At 40.7% G+C, this 26,176-nt stretch overlaps 1 protein-coding gene across 4 annotated transcripts in view; it reads right to left on the bottom strand.

Annotated features, from left to right (window-relative positions):
* The window catches only part of AKAP10 (A-kinase anchoring protein 10), a 108,974-nt gene that overhangs the window by 80,166 nt on the left and 2,632 nt on the right, over window positions 1-26,176 (bottom strand). For 2 of the 4 annotated variants that reach the window (XM_058283384.2, XM_058283387.2), the window contains exons 1-4: window positions 17,623-17,966; window positions 8,778-8,825; window positions 4,874-5,056; window positions 963-1,517 (exon numbers count right to left, since the gene is read on the bottom strand). In XM_058283384.2, coding sequence (XP_058139367.1) covers window positions 963-1,517; window positions 4,874-5,056; window positions 8,778-8,825; window positions 17,623-17,710 — 874 coding nt within the window. In that variant the 5' untranslated portion in view covers window positions 17,711-17,966. Of the gene's footprint in view, window positions 1-962; window positions 1,518-4,873; window positions 5,057-8,777; window positions 8,826-17,622; window positions 18,074-26,176 lie in introns of those variants that run through there. The other 2 variants (XM_058283386.2, XM_058283385.2) reach the window with 2 other exon arrangements.

Here is a 26,176-nt window from a genome sequence, read left to right on the forward strand (position 1 = left end):
AAGTGGAGCTTATCCTGGGAGCGCAATGCTGATTCAATATTTGAAAGCTGTAATCAATGGAATCCATCATCTAAATAGAAGAAGGAAAACCACATAGTCATATTGATTGGCACAGAAAAAACATCTGACAAAATTGAACATCCATTCATAATTTAAAGAACAACAAGAAACAAAAACTCTCAGCAAACTAGCAAGAGAAGGGAACTTCCTCAACCTGATAAAGGGTGCCTACAAAAAACCTATAGTTAAATTCATACTTAATGGTGAAAGACAAAATGCTTTTCCTCTAAGTTGGGGAACAAGGCAAGTATATACATTCTTACCACTCCTAATCAACATGGCACTCAAGAGTCCTAATCAGTGTAATAAGGCAAGAAAAAAAATAAAAACGAAAGGAATACAGACTGGAAAGGAAGAAATAAAACTGCTCCTATTCACAGTGTGAGTATCTATGAAGAAAACTCCAAGTAATCTACAAAAAAACTAGAAATAATAAGTGAGTTTAGGAAAGTCATAGAATACAAGGTCAACATATAAAAAATCAGTTTTTCTACACACTAGCAGTGAAAGATTACAAGCCAAATTTTTAAAAGCAATACCATTTACAACAGCACACAAAGGAAAATAACAATGATAAATCTAACAAAACACCAGGATCTGTACGCGATAAACAATGCTGATAAATTAAAGACAACCTAAAGACACATACTGTGCTCATGGATTGTAAGATTCAATACGCTAAGATGTAAATTCTTCCCAAATCGATCTACAGATTGACTGCAATTCTAATCTAAATTCCAGTCCACTCCACTCTCCAAAATCCTCCCAAATTTACACATGGTTGTGAAAAGAAAATTATTCCAATCCATTCATCCCTTATCCCCCATCTCACATTCTGCTTTGTGAATTAAAAAAAACAAAACAAAAACAGATAGAGAAAAAGAAGAAAATCACATACTTACTTTTCATTAGTTTTCCTGATAAATCTTTTAGCGGAGAAGAGGGACTATTTCTACTGGCTACTATAAGTCTAGAGGATTCTTGGATTTCCATGGAAACCTGATAAGTTCCTGCTCTGGCCATTTCAAGATGGAAAGAATGGGCATCGTCACATTCCTGGGAAAGCAGCAGGTGATTCTGAGTGTTTTTAGTTCTGTTAGTCAGGTCAATTCCTTCTGATTGAGTCATAAGCGACTGGGCTGAGCTAGATTCCTCCAGTCGCTTATCAAGAGACTCGGTTACAAAAGATGCTGTACTTTCGTGCTTTTTAGATGGCGAGACAGGCTCAGCCAATGAGCTCTGCTTCACTGTATTTAGACTGTGTGCTCTTATTCGGGACCAGGTTGTAGAGTGAAAACTTTCAGCCTCTAGCCAGAACTTAACCAAATGCTCCATTCTACGAAGTTCCATAAATTGAATGAAATAAGGGAGGACAACAGTGTCATGCAAGACTTGTTCAAGGGTCTTTGAAAGACTTGATTTGGTCTCTTGAGTCTGGTAATCCAGACAAGATCTGCCTAAAAGACAAACAAAAGAATTAGCAGTTCAATGACAAATAAATTTAAGATTGACATTAGACAGTCACCTTTATACAACAGTGGTAGTGGAGGTGTTATATTATTTCCTAGCAATTTAAATGAAAGAACTAGAAATACTATGGTTTTCATTTCTAAACAAAGCAATTAAACCAATGCCCAAAATTATTTTAAAAAGTTCTTTGTTAACCAATATCCTGTCACTTTTAATGGCAATTCAGACCATGGAAGTTCTTAAAAAAAAAACACACACAAAACTTTCAGTATTGTTAGTCCCAAAGAAAGAAAAAGTGTCAATAAAAATACGAAAAATATTCAACCTCATTAAAAGTCCCAGAAAAGTGAATTAACACATGACAACATTTTTGTCCATCAAAATGGAAGATGCTTTTTCAAAATATAATGCCAAGTTCTGTTCTGGCAAAGGCACAGGGAAACAGGCAAACATTCTCACCCACTGATGATGAGAATGTAAACTGGCAAAACTTTTTGAAGCAGCATTCAGTAACAGACAGCAAAAGTCTCAGCAATCAGAATGCTTTTCAATCCAACACCACCAATTCTAGGAACTTATCCTGAGGAAAAATTGTGTACATGTGCCAAAGATACAGCTAGAAAAGATGTTGTCAACTTTCAGCATTGTTTATAATAGAGAATATAAATAGTGGCTTTGGGATTTTATCTTGGAAAAAAGAAAACTACTTAAAAACAGGTTAACTTTAACAACTCAGGTTAAGATTACAACCATAAACTAATCAATAGAAAAAAATCAAATCTATTTGGGGGGGGTCTCTTAGCATGCTCATAAAGAGGATCATTTTTTATTAAAAAAAAAAAAAAAAAAATTTTTTTAGGCGGTACCAGGGATTGAAACCAGGACCTCACACATGGAAGTACAAGCTCAACCACTGAGCTACATCTGCTCTGCCATTTTTATAAAATTTACTGAAGGCTTCACCAATTTTTTAAAGGGTTTTTCTTAATTCTTTGATATTCAAATTGTTTTCTCCTGAAGCCCTTCATTTGTCATCCTTGTTGACTGTCTTTTTGTCAGTGTTCACTGGGCCATCTCTGTCAATACCACTTGCAGGAACAATCAGGAAATCTTAATCTTTTTTAAGACCATTTTTTGAAATTAAACTTTTTATTCTGAGATAATAGATTCACAGGAAGTTGTAAGAAATAAATCAGAGGTCCTGTATACCCCTTATGCAACTTCCCTCAATGGTAGCATCTTGCAAAAAAATATATAGTACAATATCACATCAAGGAAACCGACACTGACACAACCTACCAATCTTCTTCAGATCTCCCCACTTACACTTGTGCTTATTTGTGTGTGAATGCATATTCAGTTCCATTCACTGTTTTTTTTTAAATATTTAATCAACATTACCTTTTTTTAAAGATTTATTTATTTTAATTCCCCCCCTCCCCCGGTTGTCTGTTCTCTGTGTCTATTTGCTGCGTCTTGTTTCTTTGTCCGCCTCTGTTGTTGTCAGTGGCACGGGAAGTGTGGGTGGCACCATTCCTGGGCAGGCTGCACCCTCTTTTGCGCTGGGCAGCTCTCCTTACAGGGCGCACTCCTTGTGCGTGGGGCACCCCCTACGCGGGGGATACCCCTGCATGGGGCGGCACTCCTTGCACGCATCAACACTGCGCATGGGCCAGCTGCACACGGGTCAAGGAGGCCCGGGGTCTGAACCGCGGACCTCCCATGTGGCAGACGGACGCCCCAACCACTGGGCCAAGTCCGTTTCCCCCATTCACTTTTATCACCAGTCAAGATCCAGAACAGTGCCAACATTACACAGATTCCTCATACTTCCCTTTTAAAACTACATCCACCCCCATCCCTAACCTCTGGCAAATACTAATATGTTCTTTGTTGCTATAATTTTGCCATTTCAAGAATGCTCTAAAAATGGAATCATAGAGTAGAGTAAGCTTTAGGGATTGGCTTTTTTTCTTTCCGCATAATTCCCTTGGGCTTCAAACAGGTTGCTGCATGTATCAATAGTTTGCTCCTTTCTACTGCTGAGTAGTATTCTGCCATGTGGATGTATTACAGTCTGTTTAATCATTTGCCTGAAGGACACCCAGGTTTTGGCTATTATGAATAAAGCTCCTAGGAACATTTGGGTACAGTTTTTTATGTGAACATGAGTTTTCATTTCTCTGGGATAAATGCCCAAGAGTCTAATTGCTAGGTCATATGGTAATTGTATGAACATTATTTAAAAAAAAAACTGTCCAACTGCTTTCCAGAGTGGCTGTGCCATTTTATATTCCCACCAGCAGGGTATGAATGATCCAGTAAAACATAATCTTATTCTGTCATCAACTTTGTTTGCAATGTATAGGTGAGCGGGCCACAAGGACTTTGAAACCCTGGCCTTCGATATACACAAATGCTAACCAGAGAGAGATGTCAGAGAAGGACTTATTTTATTAGAAGCCAGCTCATTAATAAATCTATTTTATGACAATGTGACATGCAATTTTATCAGCCTAGAAATATGTACATTTCTCAGAAAACCACCTCCTATATATATATACATACATATATATACATATATATTTTTTTCTTTTCTCTTTTTGAGGTTAGTGGGAAATAGTTACTTTAACATAACAGGGATCCCAATATATATACTGCTATGTGATCTGGCTTTTTTTTACTTAATGTGTCTTGGACATTTTCCCTCATCTTCTTCAGACTTTTAAGTGGATATACATACTATTCCAGAGTACAGGTGCATAATTTGCCTGCTTCTTAATTAACAGACATTTATATGTTCCTAATTTTTTGCTATCACAATGTTGTAAAGAAGAGTCTTACACATATTTATTCACAAATTTGTGCATGTGAGTATATGACAGCTAGATTTTAGCAAAGCACTGTCTAAAATGGCATGCATATTTTATATTTTGATAAATATTTCCAAAGTACCTTTCAAAAAGTCTTCAGCAATTTATACATCCACTAAATGGAGTGACTGTTTCATTGCATCTTCATTAACACTCAAGTTATCAAACTTTAAATATTTGCTAATTCATTGTTTTAATTTCCATTTCCCTGAGTACTGGTGAAATAAAACATCTTTTTCATATAATTAGTGGTCACATGTATTTCTTCTTCCGTAAATAGCCCATTTTTCACCTGGGCATGCTTTGTATCTTGTATTTATGGGAACACAACAAGGTGCCGCCTATTATACTTGTAGTTTTTTTAAAGCCCCTTTGAATTACACAGTTCAGTATCCTACAGCAGGAGTTTCAGATATGGTGCTCAAATGCTTCCTCTTGTTAGAAGGTAATGAGAAGCGAGAGTCGCTTACCCAGGTCTCCAAAGTGAGCGGCCTCCATGTGGCTTGGCTGCTTCTTAAGGGTTGCCGTCCTGCTCCTGGAAAAGGAGTCCATGTTGGCAGAAATGGCATTGATTGCAACATGACTTGGTCCTGCAGCCTCCAGCAAGGCATGATTTTTGGTGCTTTTTTGTGGGGAATGTACGGATATTGAAGCTATAATTTTTCAAAAAATTGTTAAAAATTAAACAATTTGATAGTCAAAGTGTCACCACAGAGGGTTTTAAGAGAACTTAAAAAATTTAATTTGAAACACTTCTATCAAATCAGGACACACACAAAATATTTAAGAGGAAAGGTAACAAACAAGCAGCAGAAAATTGGAAAGGAAACACTCTATGTTAACTCTCAGAATACTGTGCCAAATTGAAACTTTGAGAGAAACATCTTTGAGAATTTTTCTATTGAGGAAAGAAAATACCAAGAGCCAGGAAACATTTAAAAATATACTCTTTTCAATTCTTTAATCTTTGCTTGTCTCGGGAGCAAAACTAAACTTATGGAATAAATGCTTGGGAGAAAAGTAAACTAGAAAAATCATATTCAGAATTATATTATTTTTTAATTAGTAAACAAAATAATTTATGATCAAGCGACTTAAAGATAAAATACACTTAAACTCACAAACCATATTTTTGTTAGTAGTTTGAGGAAATATTAGTATCTCTTTTTCTTTTAGAATAAAAATTAGTTACCAATTGTGTTAAGAGAAAACAATCAACTCAATATTAGGACATTGTTTACGAAACCCTGTGAACTTGCTACAAGTGAATTAGAAATGGTCTTAAATTCTACCTATCCTAGTTATTCTACACTGATATCAATGACTCTTTTTCTAGAAAGCACATTTATTCTCAAGTCTCAAAACCATAGTTATAACTAGAACAATAGTTTTCAAACAATTTACAAACCACATCTGTAAAATAGATAAAGCCAGAATAATTCTAGCTGAATCAAGGGAAAAGTCTCACTCACTCCCTTGATTTGGACCCTCTCGGCCCCAGGTCTGAGTGTATGTACGCCTGCTTGGAACTGGAACACGGTGGAAAAGCCACTCTCCTGTATCTCAGACTTGTCCTTTGACGTAGGTGTCTGTCTTAGAGCTCTGAGTATGTATTATTAGGCATACCCATCTTGACTTTACCATCTTGAGGCCAATTTGTCTAAACATCAAACTTGTCTCAGCTTCTTTCAAACTAAATTCCTTATCAGTTCTCCTGTCTGTTCAATCCACCAGTCTCCAAAGCTCAAAATCTTTATTCCATTCTTTTCCACTACATCTGTTCACTTGCAAGATCTGCTGACTCTTCCTTGAAGATGTTTAAATGTCTACTTATCTGCTTATTTTTAATACCCTGTCCCCAGCCAGGTCTTTCTGAATTACAGCAAAAGAACTTCTAGGGTCTCCATCCTACACACCTCTTCCAGATTAACCTTTCTTCAGCACTATATTTATAGCATCAACAGCCAGCTCAAAAGCCTACAGTGGCTCCCAGTTTTTGGTCTCAACTCTTTCCTGGTCTTTGAGGACCCCCATAACCTGACCTCAATTTATCTGTAAAAATTTCCCTTTACTTGTCTCAGCCTCTCACCCCACCCTCCACCCCCAGTCCAAAATATATTCACAGAAATGTGCTGTTAGGGAGGAAAGAGAAGGGCTCTCCTCTTTCATTCAAATCCTTTTTATTCTTCAACTCTTACACAAGTCTAATTTCCACAAAGTCTTCCCTAAACTTCACACATTATTCACTGTTCTCAAATTCCTCTGAACTCCTTATAATACTTAAATGAACTAATTCAACATACTTGAGGGCCTACTGTGTTAAAACTAAATAATAATAGCTACCTATGAGTGCCTCCTATGTATCAGGCACTGGGCTGATTTCTCTATGTACAGTGTGGTTGTTTTGGAATTTTTTTTATACATTATTCCACTCATCTGTCACAACAATCCTAATAAGACTTGCATTTTCCTCATATTAGAGATGAGGACATAAATGGATAAAAATTAAATACCCTGCTCTAAGTCAATGAGCTAGTAAAAAGCAGAGTCAAGACTCTAAAATTTCATCCTCTTTCTTTTGGTTAAAAAACTCAGACTTTAGAATTACTGTGAGGATAAAATAATGTGTGTTAGGAAGTTAGACATCATCCTTAACACCTCTGTCTCCCTCATATATTTAATCGACAATCTCCTAAATAGACTGCAAATCACCTAAAACTATTTCTTTCACTACCAATCTAATCCAAGCCATCTGTGCAACATTTGACTGTTTCTTGCCCCTAGCAATCTATAAATTTTCATGAGGGCAGAATCCAAGATTATTTGGTTCACAGTTATATCCAATTTTTCCCTAATGCCTAGAATAGGTCAGATGCTCAACAAGTGGTAGATCTGCCACTGTTCTGTGTCTTAAATTTGTCTTTCTAAAATCAGACTGCAAGTTCTTGGGCACCCATTTCCTGTATTGCTACATACTGTTCTAAGATTTCTCACAGGCCTCTGCTTGCTAAGGGGTTTAGCCCTTTACCAATACCAGTCAAAGTAATATGCTTAAAGAAGGCAGTCTTTAATTACAATTACAGAAATAAGCTGATCATAAGGCTGTAAAGTGCCCTATGTCAGCCCTAGTCTCACAAATCTCAGAAGTTAGTCTCTTTCCAGCAAAGTGAGCAGAGTTCATTTCAATGCTAGCCACTCAATATACAAACATCAGAAAGAAAAACTAAATAAGCAGTAATCTGCAGATTTCATGGAAATAAACATTTATGAAATTTATATGGAATGGCTACGGAAATCAATTCCATTATAATTTTTCTATTCCAATCTTTGCACAATGGACATACTAAAATTAGTCTAAAAGTACAGTAGATATTACAATCTTAAAAAAGTATGCTGTAACTTATAAAAAAGGATAATATACTGATGCCCATCCACCCAAAGTAATACGTGTAAACTGTTATTATCCACTCATTCTGGATAAACAACAGAAAACTAAGCCTTATGAGTGGCAGTGCTTCTACGCAATTGTCAAAATGCTCAGTTCAGAGTAGTCATCATTTTTTGTTTTTAATAAAGTCAACTAACTGCTTTTAGGGAACATAAGACAATGAACCCTATTGCAGAGAATGGACTATAATTAACAGTACAAGAACGGTCTTTCATGAATTTTAACAAATGTATGACACTAACAGAAGGTGTAAATAATAGGGTGGCATGTGGGAAAAATATATACCTAACAAACTATGGACATTAGTTAACAGTACTATTTTCATAATCTTTCAGCAACTGTAACAAAGGTAACTAGTGTTTAAAAAATAGGACAGGGGAGTGGACATGGCTCACTGAGCGCCTGCTTCCCACATGGGAGGTCCCAGGTTCAGACCATGGTGCCTCCTAAAAACAAAAATAAAGCAAACAAATGGAAAAAACCAACTCAGGAGAGTCAATGTGACTCAGGGGTTGAGTGCCGGCTTCCTGCATATGCAGTCCCAGGGTTCAAACCATGGCCCCTGCAGGACCAAAAAAAAAAAAAAAAAAGTACAATTATAAAAAAGTGCTATCATCAATTGTAACAAATGTTCCACACACACCAATGCAAGATGGTGGTGGTGTAGGGGAATCTTGCATAATCTTTTGCATAATTTTTCTTTAAAGTTTAATTAATGAGGAAGCTCTGGTTCACTGTAATCACTAGGCAAGCCAACAAATGCTTAATAAAAGACTATTTGTGCTAAGTGTTGAATAGTATACAGATTAAAGAGAAATAAGTCACAATCATAAATGATTAGTGCCAAAAGAAAGAAGATAATGGGATTAAAGAACTCATAAACACAAAGCCTATCACTTTCCAGTACAAAAGAATACTGAACTCACCTTTAATCAATTTGACATCTGAGGTCTTCTCTTGTTCTTTGCTTTTCACTACAAGATAAAAGAGCACGATGACCAATTTTTGCAAAGAAATTCTGTACATTACAAAAATTAGACAAGATTTATTGTAAGAGATGAGTATATAATATTCTACAAAGTATTCAGGATAGACAAATTGCCTTGGAGGGGGGAAGAGCAGTTCAGTTGTCACGGAAGTTTCTCCAAGGAAGTGAGCTTTGACCAGCAGTCACTAGAAAACATTTATAGCACTTACAGAAAGACAATGTGGCCTAGTAGTAAGAGGGTTCAAATTCTACCTCTGCCACTTATTAGCCATGTGAAGTAACAGACAAGTTACTTCCCTGTGTCTCAATTTTCTTGATCTATACAATTAGGTCAATAATAACAAAATTAATCTCTACTTTAGAGGGTTGTTGAAAAAAATAAATACTTGCAAAGTATAATAACTAGCAAATAGCAAATTTAGGATAAATATTAGCTATTACTACCACATACCATCCACTGTACTGTCTCTAACAGAAGCATCATGAAGACAAAGAATTCTTTGGTTGTATACCATATCTCATTTGCATTCCCCCCACAGCATCAAATACAAACATTCTAAATTTCTAATACTCAATTTTTAACTTGTCTCTACAAAGAATCACAAAACCTCTCCTCTATTATACAAATCAGCTAAAATCCCACTGTGAATAAACTAACAATTTAATATTGAGAGAGGAATGTGCACAGCATCTTAAAGTGTGAACCCTGTTACAGGATCTGACATGACTATTTTTAAACCTCTTTGCTTATGTTTTATTTAACATTGAACTTTTCCTTTAATCTCATCATGAAAAGGCTATTAAGAAACCCCAAAATGTGACCATCTTCTTGTGTTCTTAAAACATTAAAAATGAAAGGTTAGCAGGAAATAACCAGACCTCAAGTATGTTAAGTCAATCAGTCAACAAATATTTGAGTGCCTGGTGTGTGCCAGAAACTCTCCAGGCAGTGATAAGCTGTCCTGCCTTCAAGGGGTCTATATTCAAGTGTGGAGGTAGAGATGGAAAAACAAAAGATAATTTCAGATGTTATCATTGCTGTCAGGAGGACAAATGAAGGAAATGCAGCAGACTGCTATTTGCAGACCCCTCAGCAGCACTCACCAGTCATCTATTATCTCCCCCTTGAAATTCTGACTTGTTTGGCTTCCATAACAGTCTACTCTGCTCCATTTTCTAGTCGCTCCTCCTCAGTTTTATCGCCTGCCTCCCCATTCCTCCTTGGTCCACTGGGAGTTTCTCAGGGATAGGTTTTAGATCCCTTTCCCCCCTAATACCACTCCATTCTTAAGGGTTTCAAAACCTAAAGTACACAGTGGCTCCTAAATTCATGACTCCAGCCTAGTTATTAATCTTCAAATTCATTTAGCTAACCACCCACTTGCCATCTTCTGTAATTCTGTTTTCCAGAACAGAAGACACCATCTTTCCCCAAACTGTTCCTACTTCCACCTTCATCATCTTTCATAAATGACATTATCCAGCAGATACTCTGGTCAAAAATCTAGTAATCACTAACATTCGCTCCACTGCCTCCCACATCCAGTCCATTTCGAAGACTAATTGATTCTACCACCAAAATACACCTCACTTTTGCCACCTTCAATGCATTCACCTCTTACTAATCAGATTGCCTATGTTACACTTCCAACACTTGCCTTGGGTCTCTCTTCCCCTGAGATATTACAGTAAAATTAAAGCTTCCTATGAATTGCTGCCGGGTCCCACTGTTCTTCCTCCCTTCCCAGAGATTAACACTATTCTAAACTTGATGCTTTACCGCCATCCAGTTTTTAGACTATTACGATATATGAATGTATCAAAAAATACATGGTATTATTCTGTACCTCTTTAAAAATTACGATTATATATATATATATAAAACATGTTTCTTCAATAATTTCACATTTGTACAATGCAATTCTAGTTCATTCATGTAACTCATGTTAACTGCTTGATTCTTTCAAATGAATATACGGTCGATCCTCATTATTCGTGGATTCTTTAAGTTATCCTACATGTAAAATTTACTTTTTGTGGTCTATTTAGTGCCACGGTTTTTGCATTTTTGTGCTTTATGTGGTGATTTCACTGTTTCAAATGGTCCCTAAGTATAATGCTGAAGTGTTTAGTATTACTTCCTAAGTGCAAGAAAGCTGTAATGTGCCTTATGGAGAAAATACATGTGTTAGATAAAACTTTATTCAGGCCTGAGTTATAATGCCAAAAGTTCAAAATTAATGAACAGTATATATTAAATAAGATATCTTTAAACAGGAGCACACATAAAACAAGATTATATAGTAAAAACTAATGAAAATGTGACCAGAGGCTCACAGGAACCTAACCCTGTATTTCCTCTAGGAGCAATGGTTAAGCATTTGCTAATTCACCATTACAATGAATAACAACAGTTAACAGTACCTTTATTTATCCATTTCTCTATTAATGAACATTCAGGCTATTTCCTATTTTTCACTTTTGAAAGCATTGATGTTATAAACATTCTTGTACATGTTTACCTTTGTATACATGCAAGAGTTTCTCCAGGATAAATCTTGAATGTGCATCTTTAATTAAACTGGCTATACCTATTTATACTCCTCTGATTCATATTCTTGAAAAATTTAATGGTCTTGAAATGGTATTTCATGATGTTTTAAATGCATTTCCCTGACTTTCTTTGAAGTTAAACATTTTCTTATGTTTACTGGCAATTGATTTCCTCTTCTGTGAAATGGCTATGTCTTTTTCTTATTATTTGTAGAAATATCTTCTGATTAACATTACTCTGGTGTACCTTTTCCATCTGTTCACTTTCAATTTCTTTATGCCTTCATGTTTTGGTTATGTCTCCGGTAAGAAGTTTAGGACTGGATTTTGGTTTCTTATCCAATCTGAGTATTTTTTAGCTGTATGAAATTTGCTAACCAGACTTTTTGCCAAATACATTTTGGTCTATTTACATTTATTGTGACTAATGATCTACTTAGGTTTATTTTTACCACCTTATTTTGTACTGCTTGCTATGCTTTCTGTCTGCATATGTCTTTTTTATTAATAAATATTTTAAACAAAGTCAAGATGAGATTAATGGGGAACATTTAGGTTTATTTCATCTTAACATTTGTCATATTTGCCTCAAGAATTTTTTTTTTAAAGAGGTACCGGGGATTGAACCCAGGACCTCGTACATACAAAGCAGGAACTCAACCAATGAACTATACCTGCCCCCCAGAAAATTTCTTTAAAAGACATAAAACATTATGGATGTGATTATAGTCTTTCCCTGCTCTCATTTCCCTCTCCCCTCAGGGAAACAAAATCATGAATTGAACATTTACTGTTTGCATCCACATTTTTTACCTTTTAATTATTTATGTATCCATAAACAATAAATAACATTGCTTTGCGGATTTAACTTATATAAGTGGTTGTACCAATTGACATTTCCATCATCAGTGTATTCTAACCAAATCTTGGCATACCTCTGATTTTCTCAAGAACTTCACTCCTGCAATCAACCCCCCTCTCTTCTCTATTGTTTTCTCTCTCTACTGGATCATTCCAATGAGCCTGCAAATATGCTCTAGCATATAGGTGTCTTCGATTATTCTTTGCACTTTACTCACTTGCTTCTCCCCTCAACCCACTGATACTACTCATAAAAGTCATCAACGACCTCCATGTTACCCAATTCAGTAGCTATTTCTATTACCCTTGACCCCTGCAGTGACATTTGATATAATTCTCCCTCCTTGGGACCAGATGTGACTCAAGCAGTTGAGCACCTGCTTCCTACAAGGGAGGGCCCAGGTTCAGTACCCAGGGCCTCCTTAAAACAAAACAAAAAAAGCAAACAGCAAACAAAAAAATCAACTCAGGGGAGCTAATGCAGCTTAGTGGTTGAGTGCCAGCTTCCCACATACAAGGTCCAAGGTTCAATCCCTGGCCCCAGTACTTGTGAAAACACAACAATATTTCTCTTTGAAACATTACCTTAACTTCATTGGCATTGCAGTCCTATCTCATTGGCATTTTATTTTCAATTCTCCTTTGCCTATGGCTCATGTTCTTCATCTTAACTTCTAACAGCTGGATTAACCCCAGAGCTCTCTCTCCTTGGCTTCCTTCTCTTCTATAGAATGACAGGAACTGTTGGCTGGCTATTGAACTCATTCTCCCCTTCCTAGCACTCCATCTAACTGGCTCCTTACTCTACCTTTCCCAGAAGCCTTTGTCTTTAGCTGCGACCATGTAATTAAGTTCTCACCAATGGGGTGTGCATAGAAGTCGTATGTGCCACTTTCTGGCCAAAGCATTAGAAAGAGTAGACCTCTTTCCTCCATACTCTTTTCCCTTCACATGGGCAGGGGACAGAGCACAGAGGGAGAGTAACCTGGCTTTGACACAACAGACCAGACCCTGGGGGAAGGATGACAAACTAAATGAGAGGAAAGTGATCCCTGAATGGTAGTGAAGAAAAGCCACCCTATGCCCTGGAACTTTGACTGTTACACGAGAAAAAAAAAGCTCTACCTTGTTTTGAGCCACTGTATTTCAGCATCTCTTTGTTATGATAACACAACCTTTCAACCTAATTCATCTACCATATGTACTCCCTATTTATGCCAAATACCCTTAAATGTAGACCTCAGGTTTTGACCTCTTTCCAGAACTGCAGACTTCTACATTGAACTGCCTACTTGATATCTCCACACAGATGTCCAAATATCATTTCAAACTCAAAACTGCCAAAAGCCTACTCTTGATTCCTTCCACCCCAAGCTCCAACTCCAAAGCTTTCTCAGACTTCTTTAACTCCCACCAACTATTTAGGTCATGCTACTTCTTGTCTCCAAATACATCCCATCCCATCTTCTCCCGGCCTTCTTTCAATTCCTTGAAATATCCAGCTCATTCCTGCATTAGGATATTTGTACTACATACTCTCTTTGACTGGAATACAACTCCTTTAATCTTTGCAAGCCTGGTTCTCCCGCCATCCAGATCTCATGATAAATGCTATCTCCTCAGGCAAGCTTTCCCTTATCGTCCAAAAACAAATTAAATAAGTTATCTTTAAACAGGAGCACATCACCATATAAATTCTCTGCAAAGCACTCATACATGACATTTTTCTTTTTCTTATTCACTTTTTCAATAAATCTTTACTAAATTCCTAAGGATCTCCCAAGCACTGATCTAGGCATGGGAGTATAGCTGTGAACAAAAACTAGCCTCCGGGAAACAGACTTTGGCCCAGTGGTTAGGGCGTCCGTCTACCATATGGGAGGTCCGCGGTTCAAACCCCGGGCCTCCTTGACCCGTGTGGAGCTGGCCATGCGCAGTGCTGATACGCGCAAGGAGTGCCGTGCCACGCAGGGGTGTCCCCCGCGTGGGGGAGCCCCACGCGCAAGGAGTGGGCCCATGAGGAAAGCCGCCCAGCGTGAGAAGAAAGTGCAGCCTGCCCAGGAATGGCGCCGCCCACACTTCCCGTGCCGCTGACGACAACAGAAGCGGACAAAGAAGACGACGCAGCAAATAGACACCAAGAACAGAAAACCAGGGGAGGGGGGGAAATTAAATAAATAAATAAATCTTAAAAAAAAAAAAAAACTAGCCTCCATTTTAATAAAGGAAAGATGATGATGATAAAGTAGGGCAAGGGGACAGGAATGCAGTGGGTAGGGACTATAATTTTAAATAGGGTGGTCAGAAAAGCTTAACTACTGCCAACTGATCAAACATGGAGAGGGTCAGAAATATAGGGACATCTGTGGAAGAGGTTTCCACACAGAGTGCAAAGGCCCAGAGATAGGAATGTGCTTGGCAACGAGGCCAAAATAAATGGATAGAAAGGGAGAGCAGGAGATGAACAGAGAGAGGAAATGGGTCCTTAATTATGGAGGGTTCCCACTGGAGGGATTTGAACAGAAAAGATGTGACAAAATCTGATTTACAGCCAATTTCATTTTGAAAATACACTACAGGGGGCATGGATGGAAGGGGAACCAATCTGAAGGCCAGAGCAAAATAAAGCTCCAACTCCTATCTTTATAAAACCAACCCCCTCTTGACATTTAAGCTGAGAGTGGAATGACATCTCAGAGGCCTTCCCTAATCACCCAATCTCAACACAAATGACAGCCTGGACCAGGGTGTTAAATGCTCAGGGATGGTGAACAAGGATGGTTGGATTTGGATGTGTTCTGATATAGACAGAATGGATTTGTTGATGGATGAGCTATATAGAATATGAGAGAAAGAGAGGTCCAAAGACAGCACTAAAGTTTTAGCCTGAGCAATTAAAAGGCCAGAAATGACCTTTACTGAGACAAAAGCCGATGACCAGCTTTAGAAGAACAATATCTGGAGTTAAATTTTGGATATATTAAGTTATTTAAGGAATCTATTAGATAAAGATACAAAGTAGATCAACAGTTGGATATACCAGCCAGAATCCTGGGGAGAGGATCTAAGTTGTAAATGTAAATTTGGAAAGGTGGCATTTAAAGATGGTATTTAAACACAGGATGGGATCACTAAGCAGGACTGTCTCCCAGCTTCTACTCTTGCCAAATCCATTCTTCAAGAAGCATCTGCAATATCTTTTTAAAAACATAGAATAAGATCAGATCACTCCTCTTTAAAATTTTTAATAAAATATTGTCCTCTCTGCACTTGGAATAAAACCTAACCTTCTCACCTTGGCCTTTGAAGGTCTGAATGATTTGAGCCTAACCTACCTTTCTGGGTCCAGTCGCAGTGACCTTCTTTGCTTCCTTGAAGGACATAAAGGTCTGTCTTGCCTCATAACTTTTTTTTTTTTTTAAAGATTTATTTTTATTTATTTAATTCCCCTCCCCTCCCCCGGTTGTCTGTTTTCTGTGTCTTTTTGCTGTGTCTTGTTTCTTTGTCCGCTTCTGTTGTCGTCAGCAGCACGGGAAGTGTGGGCAGCGCCATTCCTCAGCAGGCTGCTCCCTCCTTCGCGCTTGGCGGCTCTCCTTATGGGTGCACTCCTTGCGCGTGGGGCTCCCCTACGCGGGGGACACCCCTGTGTAGCAGGGCACTCCTTGCGCGCATCAGCACTGCGCATGGGCCACCTCCACACCGGTCAAGGAGGCCCAGGGCTTGAACCGCGGACCTCCCATGTGGTAGACAGACGCCCTAACCACTGGGCCAAAGTCCGTTTCCCTTGCTTCATAACTTTTGAACATGCTATTCCCTGTGCCTAGAATGCTCTTCCCTGGCCTCCATAGTAACCGCCTACTGATCCTTCAGCTCTAAGTTTCGAAGTCACCTGAGGCCTTTCCCTAAAATCCAACAAAATATTTCTTCTCTCAAATGAATCTCCTTCATAACAATTAATGTGTGTGTATATATGTATACAGATATGTAAAAAATGTAGATATTTGGGGGAGGAGGAGGGAATTTTGTTTGCTTATTTATTGTCTGTCTCCCCAACAGACAATAAACTTTCTGAGTATAGAAGCTTGTTCACTGCTCAATCCTGAAAGCTTAGGACAGTGCCTCAGAGTTAAGTGCTCAACAAGTAACTGTTGAATAAATAAAGGCAAGTCTTGTGCAACATCCAATTTGCCTCATTACACTTAGAATAATGTATATTCAATAGCTAATATCTTAAAAAAAAAAAAACCAACCAGTTAAACACTGTCAGTCAAATTAGAGAGCTGTTAACTAGGTACCATACCAAGAAATCTTCCTCACATCATTTGACTGGTTTCGTTCACCACTGTTTTCATTCATTCATCACGGTTTCATTCAACATCACCTGGCATTAATTACTAAAACCCTACATATGTAACTCCAGGCATTCTTTAATTCAATCCATTGAGTGGGGTCTTAAGAATCATTTAATTCTCAGTTGAGACAAAAACTTGGGTTAACTGGCCTGTCCAAGATTACACAGTAAGTGGCAGAGCTATGAAGTGAACCCAAGTCCCCAGGTTAATTTAGTGCTTTTCCCAAACTGTTTTCTCCTGGTACATTTTCTCTGAAGCAACAAGAATTGATACAAGAACAAATATCATCCAAACAGACTCACTGTGGGGGTCTGCTTTAGCGAAATAAAAAAATCAAGCTGCCTCTAAATGGGCAGCTATTACCACTGAAAATCCGAATTGTAAATTGTCCATTACAAAGTTAGGGTTCCAATAGTGAATAAATTTACTAAGTCATAAAAAATAAAAAATAAAAAAAACACCAAGTCTTCATTAGGGAACTTTGGGCAATAACTTAGGTAACGTTCTTTTAGGAACAGCAGTCGTCTCCCTCCCCGCACCCTCCCCTCCCCGATAAAAGAGGAAACTGGAAAATAGCACTGGTTGACTGAAGAATACAATTTCACGTGTTGCTTTTAGACACAGAACCTTCAATATTGCGAAAAACCAGAGACTTCCTGTCGCAAGGAACTAAAGGGATTTTCTTTTTCTTGTTCCACATTGCACAAAAGGAAAAAGAAAAAAAAGGCGAAAAAGCGATTTTGACGCAATTAGGTAAACACTTCTGGACCAGCGCGACAATTCCCTTCTGACCTCGCGCGAGGAGGCCACCTTCTCCCCCGCTGCAGAGTCCGGAGCAGAACCAGGCACTCAGGGGGCGTCTGCACGGAGGCGGAGAGGCACCCCGAGGGCGCCGCCGCCACCGCCGCGGAGGAAGCCCTTGCAAGCCGACCGCAGGCGTCCAGCCCACCGCAGGCGTCCGCCCCACCGCCGCCCCGGCCGCCCGGCCTGGCTCTCCGCCGGCGCCCCCTCAGCTACCTTTCCGCCGGAAGAAGGACATGGCGGGGCCCGGGTCGGGGCGGGGGGCGCGGGGGGACTGTCGCGGGGAGGGCCCGGCTCCCCTCATTCAGCAACTGGCCCGGACTTCCGGGTCCGCAGCGGCCGCCGCACTAGCCCAAAAACAGACTCTTCTTCCGGGTGTGGGACCCACCGCCTCCTCGAGATGCCCAGGCAGCTCCTGCCGCCATATTATCAACAAGCCACCCGCCCGGAGTTCCGGTCCTTCCCCGCGCGAGGCTTCACGGGAGGCCGCCCGCCGGCCCCGCCCCCTCTCGTGGGTGCTGGGGCGCGCGCCGCCCACGTGGCCACGTGACCTCGCGCCTGCGTCCCGGGCGGTGGGCGCTGTGTCCCCGTGGGATATCGCGTTGGCCTTTGGCGGGTCCCAGGCCCTCCCGAACTGGCTCTGCTGGGGTGGCGCCGCGTCACCTCCAGAGCTTCCTTCTGGAAGGCTGGGCCTCGCTGCGGCCTGGCTCTCTCAGGACGGAATTCACCCAGCACCGCCACCCTATTCGCTCCCAGGGGCGCAGGCCTCGTGGCGCCGGAAAACCGTGATGGAAATAGGAGGCAAAACTTGCTTTAAGCGATTCCCGGGTCTCCCTCGGCCTTAGCGACCTGGAGCGAGTGGAAAAAGGAGACACGGACTGATTTTCAGAACGCTCGAATTCAAAAGGGGCCAGCAACCCAAAAGCCTCGCCAATTTTACTAGGCAAACTCCAGTGAATCCTAGTTCAGATGCCGTTTTCGGTGAAAAACCTTCTGACCCTCACCCTAGCCTCGAAGCCTCTCATCACCCCGGGAGCGCATTCCGCCGCCTGGGTAGTAATTGTCTATGGCCAGGGGCGCCTGCGGGGGAAGGAGCCAGGATGGGAGCAGCTGCCCAGTGTTTGTGGGATTTTTAACCCAGGAAATGTCTTGGAACAGATGGGGAAACTGAGGTCCAGAGAGAAGGGCGTATTCAGTGTGTCACGTGTTGAGGCTAGATAAAAAGAACCTGGGTCTTTTCACCACATTCTTAGAGCAGTTAAATAGGTTTGTCTTTTTTTGGGGGGGGGGGCGCATATTTGCAAGTGCATGTGGGATAATCACAGCTGATGTAAACTAGGTGCAGGTGCCGGTCTAAGCTCTGCTGTAACCCTCGTACTAGCCCTGGGAATCGGGCTGAGTATGAGGAAACGAGGCGCAGGAAAAAAAGGCAGCCTGCCTAAGGTCACAAGCTAAACGGGATAGCGAACCAGCGCCCAAGGTCAATCAAGCTTTTCCCGGGAAGGAGAGGGTGTCCGGGAGGGGCTGGCCGTGGTCCCAAGGCGCTCCTCGAGTCCGTTCTCCCAAGTGCATCCTCGGCTCGAGCTGGTGCTTTGAGTGGACGTGTGCCCTCCAGTGTCCTCCTGGCTTCGGCGAGACGACTGCCGAGGAAGGTCATCAGAGGTGCCCTTGGAAACTTGCCTGCGCTCAGGGGTGACCACACCCTCCTGCCTGTGGCCAATAACACCACAGCTCAATACCCCCACCTCCCCGGGAAAGGGAGCTAGGCTGAAGTCAAGGAGCCCTCTAAGTGGGTTTTGGCTTTACCAGATTGGTATCTAGCAAGAAGTCTCAGGTCAGAGCGTCTGCACTCAATAGCAAGAAAGCACAGCTGCCTTCCCTCGTTCCCTTCCGGAGTCCAATCCCTTGGCAGGGTTCGTTTTGTATTTGTCGACCGGGGCGGGTGGCGGGGGAGGGGGTAGTTGTGCTAGAAATCCCCTGAATGTCTGCAGGATACGAGCAGTGCTGAGGGGGTTGGGAGAGGCGGCTCTGTAGTCCGTCCAAATCGCCACCAGCCCTTCCACATTCCTTCAGACTCTTTCAAAGGTGACTGCTGCATTTGAGCCCCTACTGGCAGAAATTGCGAGGTGCCTTTATGCCACCAGATAGCGGATGCAGAGCAGTCAAATGAGAATAGCCCTTATTATTTATTATGTTCTTAGTAGGTGTACTCAAGGTACTAAGTGCTCATCCTCCACCTCCATCTCAATTCTCCACCTTCTCCCCCGCAAAAAAACACCCTAATATGATCCCTAATTTACAAATGATAACCCTGAGGCTAGGGTCATTTACCTAGCATCACAAGACCTGCACCTGGTAGAGACAGGCTTTCTATCTCTGTCTGGCATTAAAGTCATTTCCTTACACCACTTCCTTCTAACTTTTTAAAACCGTCTTCCTTTCTTAACACCCACCTCCAGCTAATACCTTTTCATCCAATGTTCCAGCAATGGGATTTCTATTTACTGGGCCAGGGTAAGGGGGTGAGTGGTATCTAGTTGTGAAGATTCAAGGCTTCATGTTAAGACTACTGAAACTATTGCCTTCTAATCTTTTGAAATTTTATGATCCACATATGAATAAAGTTAAAACAAGATAAAAATAAGACTGTTCCATTAACCTGAACTCAATAGTGTTGGGGGCAAACTGAAACCCTGCATTGCATTTCAAAGTTAATCTATTACTTTAATTTAAATGTAAACCTAATTTTTTAAAAAGTTTACTTATTTCTCCCCACCCGCTTGTTTGCACTTGCTGTGTTAGTCTTCCTTGATTTCCTAGGAGGCACTGGAAACTGAACCCAGGACCTCAGATGTGGGAGGGAAGCACCTCATCACTTGAGCCACCTCCGTTCCCTGCTTTGCTGTTTTCTCATTATGTTTTCCTTCTTGTGTCTCTTGTTATATCATCTTGTTGTGTCAGCTCCCTGCGCCTGCCTGTCACATCAGCTCGCTGTCTAACTCTTCTTCTTTAGGAGACACCGGGAACCTAGTGGGACCTCCCATGTGGTAGGTAGGAGCTCAATTGCTTGAGCCCCCTCCACATCCCTGTAAACTTAAATTTTTAAATAGCATGTCTTTAATTTTAAGCGAATCTCCCCAGTCCTTTTTAAAAAATATAATATTGGTCCATATGTGCCTTACTTATTTCACATAACATAATGTTTTCAAGGTTCCTCCATGTTGCAGTATGACTCATAACTCAGTCTTTCTTATGGTCAAATAATATTTGGCCTTATTGCTTTCCACAATGGCTGCACCATTTTTCATTCCCTCAATAATGCCTTAGAGTTCCAGATATTCCACATCCTCTCCAAAACTTGCTATTTTCTGTTTTTTAATAATAGACACCCTGTTGGTATGAAATGATGCCTCATTGTGGTTTTGAGTTGCTGTAGCAGTTTGATATAGTTATGAATTCCAAAAATAGATATTGGATTATGTTTGTAAACTGGTCTGTACTTGGGCCTGATTAAATTATGATCAGGGCTTTGATTGGGCCAAATCAGTAAGGTGTTGAGTCCCTACCCATTGGTGGATGTGGACTCACAGATAAAAGACATGGCAAAGGACAGAGCTGGAGATTTTGATGTTGGAGTTTGATGCTGAAGCTAAAGCCCCAGGAAGTAGGTACACAGAGGAAAGAGAAGCAAACCCTGGGAAGAGAGGAACCCTGAGCCTGGAAAGAAGCAAGACCTGGGAAAAAAGGAACCCAGGAAGCCTGAACCCTGGCAGATGTTGTCAGCCATCTTGTTCCAACATGTGGAAATAGACTTTGGTCTATTTGGGGAGGGAAGTAACCTATGCTGGTCTCTGTAAGTTCCTACCCCAAATAAATTCCCTTTGTAAAAGCCAACAGGCTTCTAGTATTTTGCGTCAGCACCCCCTTGGCTGATAAAATACAGTTACATTTCTCTAATACCTAGTAATGTTGAGCTTCTTCTCATAAGCTTATTAGCAATTTGTATATCTTCTTTGGTGAAATGTGTATTTGAGTCCTTTGGCATTTTTTATTGGATCATTTGTCTTTTTGTTGTTGCACTATAAATGTTCTTTTTATATTCTTAATATTAAGTCCTTACCCAATATATGGTTTGCAATTATTTTCTCCCATTTTGGTAGGTTCTGTTCTCACTTTCTTAATAATTGCCTAAGATGCTCAAAAGTTTTAAAGTTTGATGAAATCAAATTTATCTATTGTTTCTTTTGTTCATGCTTTTAAGTGTTGTGTAATCCATTGCCAAATCCCAGGTCATGAAAATTTGTCCCATGATATCTTCTTAAGAGTTTTATACTTTTAGCCCTTAGGTTAATATTTAGCTTATTGATCCATTTTGAGTTGATTTTTGTATATGGTGTGAGGTAGGGGTCTCTGGCCTTTCTTTTACATTTGGATATTCAAATTTGCCAGCACCATTGTTGAAGAGACTGTCCTTTCCCTACTGTACATACTTAGCACCCTGTTGAAAATCAATTGATTATAGATGTGTGGGTCTATTTCTGGACTTTCAAGTCTGATCCTTTGGTCCATTTGTCTGTCTTTATGCCAGTATCACACTGTTTAATTACTGTAGATTCATAGTACAATTTGAAATCGGGATGTGTGAGTTCTCCAACTTTGCACTTCATTTTCATAATTGTTTTGACTATTAGGGACATCTCCACAGTCTTTTTATACCAGTTGTATCAATTACAACAAATAATTTAGCTAAAATCAGCAAGTTAATTATCAAAAAGTCAGTGGATAAAATTAATCTCCTTTGAAAAACTCTGTTTACAAATCTAATGAACAGCATTCTACAACTAACATTCTAACAAATGTGGTTTTCTATAGCAAATATTCATAATCTCCAGGAAACTATTCAAACAAACATTTTTATATTAAAGATAAGGTAAACTTTGCCCTTTTTAATAAGCAGATTAAATTAACTCATTTATGATTATATTAAAATTTGGAATACATAGATATTATTTAAAATTCTCAACTGTCTAAATAGAGGCTAACTCTTAACCCAACATTTTATGTTCTCCAAAGCATTTGCATTGATAACTTTGTAAAATTAACCTCCAAAAAACTGGAGCCTCAGATTTTAATTTTTAGCAAAGCTAAATCAAAACAACATGAGTTTAACATAATTTATTTCCTCTATGGTCCTGATCATGCTAGATACATGAGAGTTTATGCATATTTTTCCATTAAAGTAACTCAAACTAAGTAGCCAGGAAATTATAACAATAATAATGTCTTAAATTTGTATAATAATGAATTCTACTTCTTTTAAGAGACTAGCCACCTAATTGCAGAAAACTAAAAAAAGGTGAACAAAATATTAAAAGACATTGGGGCAGTAACAAAGTAATGGGGGGAAAAAACAAAAACACAAAGATAAGACCTGCATTCAGGGCTGCTTTTTTTTTTTAAATAGGTACCGGGTATTGAACCCAGGACCTTAAATATGCACTCAAACCACTGAGTTACACCAGCTTTGCAACAGGGCTGCTTTTGCCATTCCTGAAAGAGACTGAGAAACCGAGCTGAGTGATGCTTTTGATAGCCTCCTGGACTAAGGCATGAAAGGTAGAGACCATGGCCTGCCTTATGGTGGGATTCTTAGAAGCTACCCCAGAAGTAAATCAGCCCTTGCAGGAATTGCAACTATTAATAGCTTCAAGTCATCTGACTGGCCCAGGAAATCTCAATCTCTAATAGTAAATTAAAGAAAACCCTGCCCCCAAGTGCCTGGTAGAAGTAAATAAAAATCCATTTAGAGTAAGAGTTCATCATCCAAAGACCCAAATTATTTCCATAAGCAATTTTAAGATAGAATGTCTGGCACATGATTTCAGATGTCTAGGCATGTGAAGAGACTGGAAATTAAGAACAAGAGCCAAGGGAGAGAAGCAGACGTGGCTCAATTGATAGAGCGTCCGCCTACCATATGGAGGGTCCAGGGTTCCAACCCAGGTCCTGTGACCCATGTGGTGAGCTGGCCCACGTGCAGTGCTGCCATGTGCAAGGAGTGCCGTGCCACTCAGGGGTGCCCTGCGTAGGGGAGCCCTGTGCGCAAGGAGCGCACCCGGCAAGGAGAGCCACCCCACATGAAAAAAGCATGGCCTGCCCAGGAGTGGCGCTGTACACATGGAGAGCTGATGCAGCAAGATGACGCAACAAAGAAGAAACACAATTTCCCAGTACCACCTGATAATACAAGTGGATGCAGAAGAACACACAACGAATGGACACAAAGAGCAGACAACAGTGGGGGGGGAGGGGGAAGAGGAGAGAAATAAATAAAATCTTAAAAAAAAAAAATAGTGTGCTCCCTTTAAAAAAAAAAAGAGCCAAGGGAAATGGCAAGCACTAGAAACATTGACCTGGGAATTCCAGGTAGTGGAATTATCAGACATAAAATTTAATGTAACTATGCTTATTATGTTAAAGTTTATGGCAGCCCACCGTAATCCACCATGGTCAAACTGTCTTTCGTTTTTTTTATTTTTTTATTTTTAGAAGATATATAGATCACACAAAATGTTACATTAAAAAATATAGGGGGAAGCAGACTTGGCCCAGTGGTTAGGGCGTCCGTCTACCACGTGGGAGGTCCGTGGTTCAAACCCTGGGCCTCCTTGACCGGTGTGGAGCTGGCCCATGCGCAATGCTTATGCGCCCAAGGAGTGCCCTGCCACGCAGGGGTGTCCCCCGTGTTAGGGGAGCCCCACGCGCAAGGAGTGCGCCCCGTAAGGAGAGCCGCCCAGCGCAAAAAAAAGTGCAGCCTGCCCAGGAATGGTGCCACACACACAGAGAAAAGACACAACAAGATGACGCAACAAAAAGAAACACAGATTCCTGTGCCGCTGACGACAACAGAAGCAGACAAAGAAGACGATGCAGCAAAAAGACACAGAGAACAGACAACCAGGGCAGGGGGAAGAGGGGGGAAGGGGAGAGAAATAAATAAATATTTTAAATATATATATATAGGAGGTTCCCATATGCCCCACTCCCCACACCCCCCTCAATCTGGTTTTCGCAGGGAACATGCCCCAGTGAAATAAATGGAAAATAGGATGGGAATCATAACCCCTCCTTTAAATCTCTGAAGCCAGCACTAATCTCTGTCATTCTACCCAGGCTGCAGTCAGTCTTGCTTCTGATCTACTATCTTGGCCAGGGGTTGGGGGTAATCTCAGGGACTTCCAGTCGGCCTTTACTTTTCTTTTCTTTTTTAATGTCTTCATTCTTACTCCACAAGTCAGAGAACCAATGTGAGAGTTCTGACAAATGATAAGAAAATCCATTTTGCTGTAGAATTCCAAGATTTTTTCATAAGGAGACTCAGCCTCCCTTTCAACTAACAGGTTTGGTTCTTAGAATTGTCTCAAGTTTGGAAACTAATGAAAGATTAGGACTTTTCTATGGTAGTGACACCAGCCTTCTTATATCTGACCTTGATCTCTTTTGTTGTGGTTGTGCTATAAGTCAAGCAATAGCCTTGTAGACTTCCGCTCTACTTCTCTCCAGAACACAATAATCATTAGCCATCTCCGCAGATCAAGGCACCCTTGGTGCCTTCCCAACTTTGTAGTCTAGGTGATAATTATGTCCACCATGCCTCTCACAGTTTAGAGAGGTCACCTGGGCTCTGCTATTCTGGAATTCTGCTATGGCCTTTGACACCAGGGAGCCCAGTTCCATGACAGTGTCTCCTACCAGAAACCCTGGGCTACAGAGGAAGCCACCATTCAGGTTCCCAGTGATGCCAGTGGTTTCTTAACAGATTCATTCTCTATTGTTTTAGAGAAGGGAGAGTCCTCTCGGACCTCCAGGAAATAGTCAGTTGGTGGGTTTCTGGTTTCATCCCCACTTCTCCTCTGACATGGGTTCCTGGCTCTCTGGCACTTCCAGCCTGCTCCAGCTATTAAAGAAACATCTCCTACAAAGAGCCTCATGCGTTTGCAGTGAGATGCTGTCAGGGTACCGTGCACAAAAATGCTAAGTGCCAAGGTGGTATGGACCAGGTAATGAGGTGATGTTATCCCAATTCCTACTTTGGGGCTTTGGAAATAACCACAGGGTGGGTCTGAAGACCCATTGGGTCCACTGGGGGCTGGGGTTGAGTCAGACTCTATTTGTCATTCGGCCTCCATAACACTTCTTTCTAACTGTAGAAGCACATGATGTTTGGGGTCCTCTGGTTTTGGTCGGGTCTTAACTCAGATCCCAGATCTCTCTTGGAAATTCTGGATATTTCCTTTCTCCAGTGCAGAATTACCCTGGAAAATGGCCTCAGGTCTCTTTGGGAAGAATGATTGGGGAAATATTTATAATACATACTTGTGACGACATTGCCTTCCTTTCAAAAAATAACTGTGGGTCTGTGAACTGACTTATATCTGGATACTTGGGAGGGATTGTGATTTTTCCATTGTGGCAGCTGATATGGGCTCTTGCTTTTTTTTTAAATCTCTGCCCCCCACACCATGGCTCCCTCATCTGTTCATTGTTTCTGCTCATTGTCTGCTGGTTGTGTCCACTCATTATGTCTGCCTGTCTTCTTTAGAAGGCACTGGGAACCAAACCCGGAACTTCCCACATGGGAGGTGGGTGCCCAACCGCTTGAGCCACATCCTTTCCCTGCTCATTGTGTCTGCTCATTGCATCTGCTCGTTGCATCTGCCTGTCACATCTGCTCATCTTCTTTAGGAGACACCAGGAACCAAACTCAGGA

Source organism: Dasypus novemcinctus, chromosome 21 (assembly GCF_030445035.2).
Source record: "Dasypus novemcinctus isolate mDasNov1 chromosome 21, mDasNov1.1.hap2, whole genome shotgun sequence".
Lineage (NCBI taxonomy): Eukaryota > Metazoa > Chordata > Mammalia > Cingulata > Dasypodidae > Dasypus > Dasypus novemcinctus.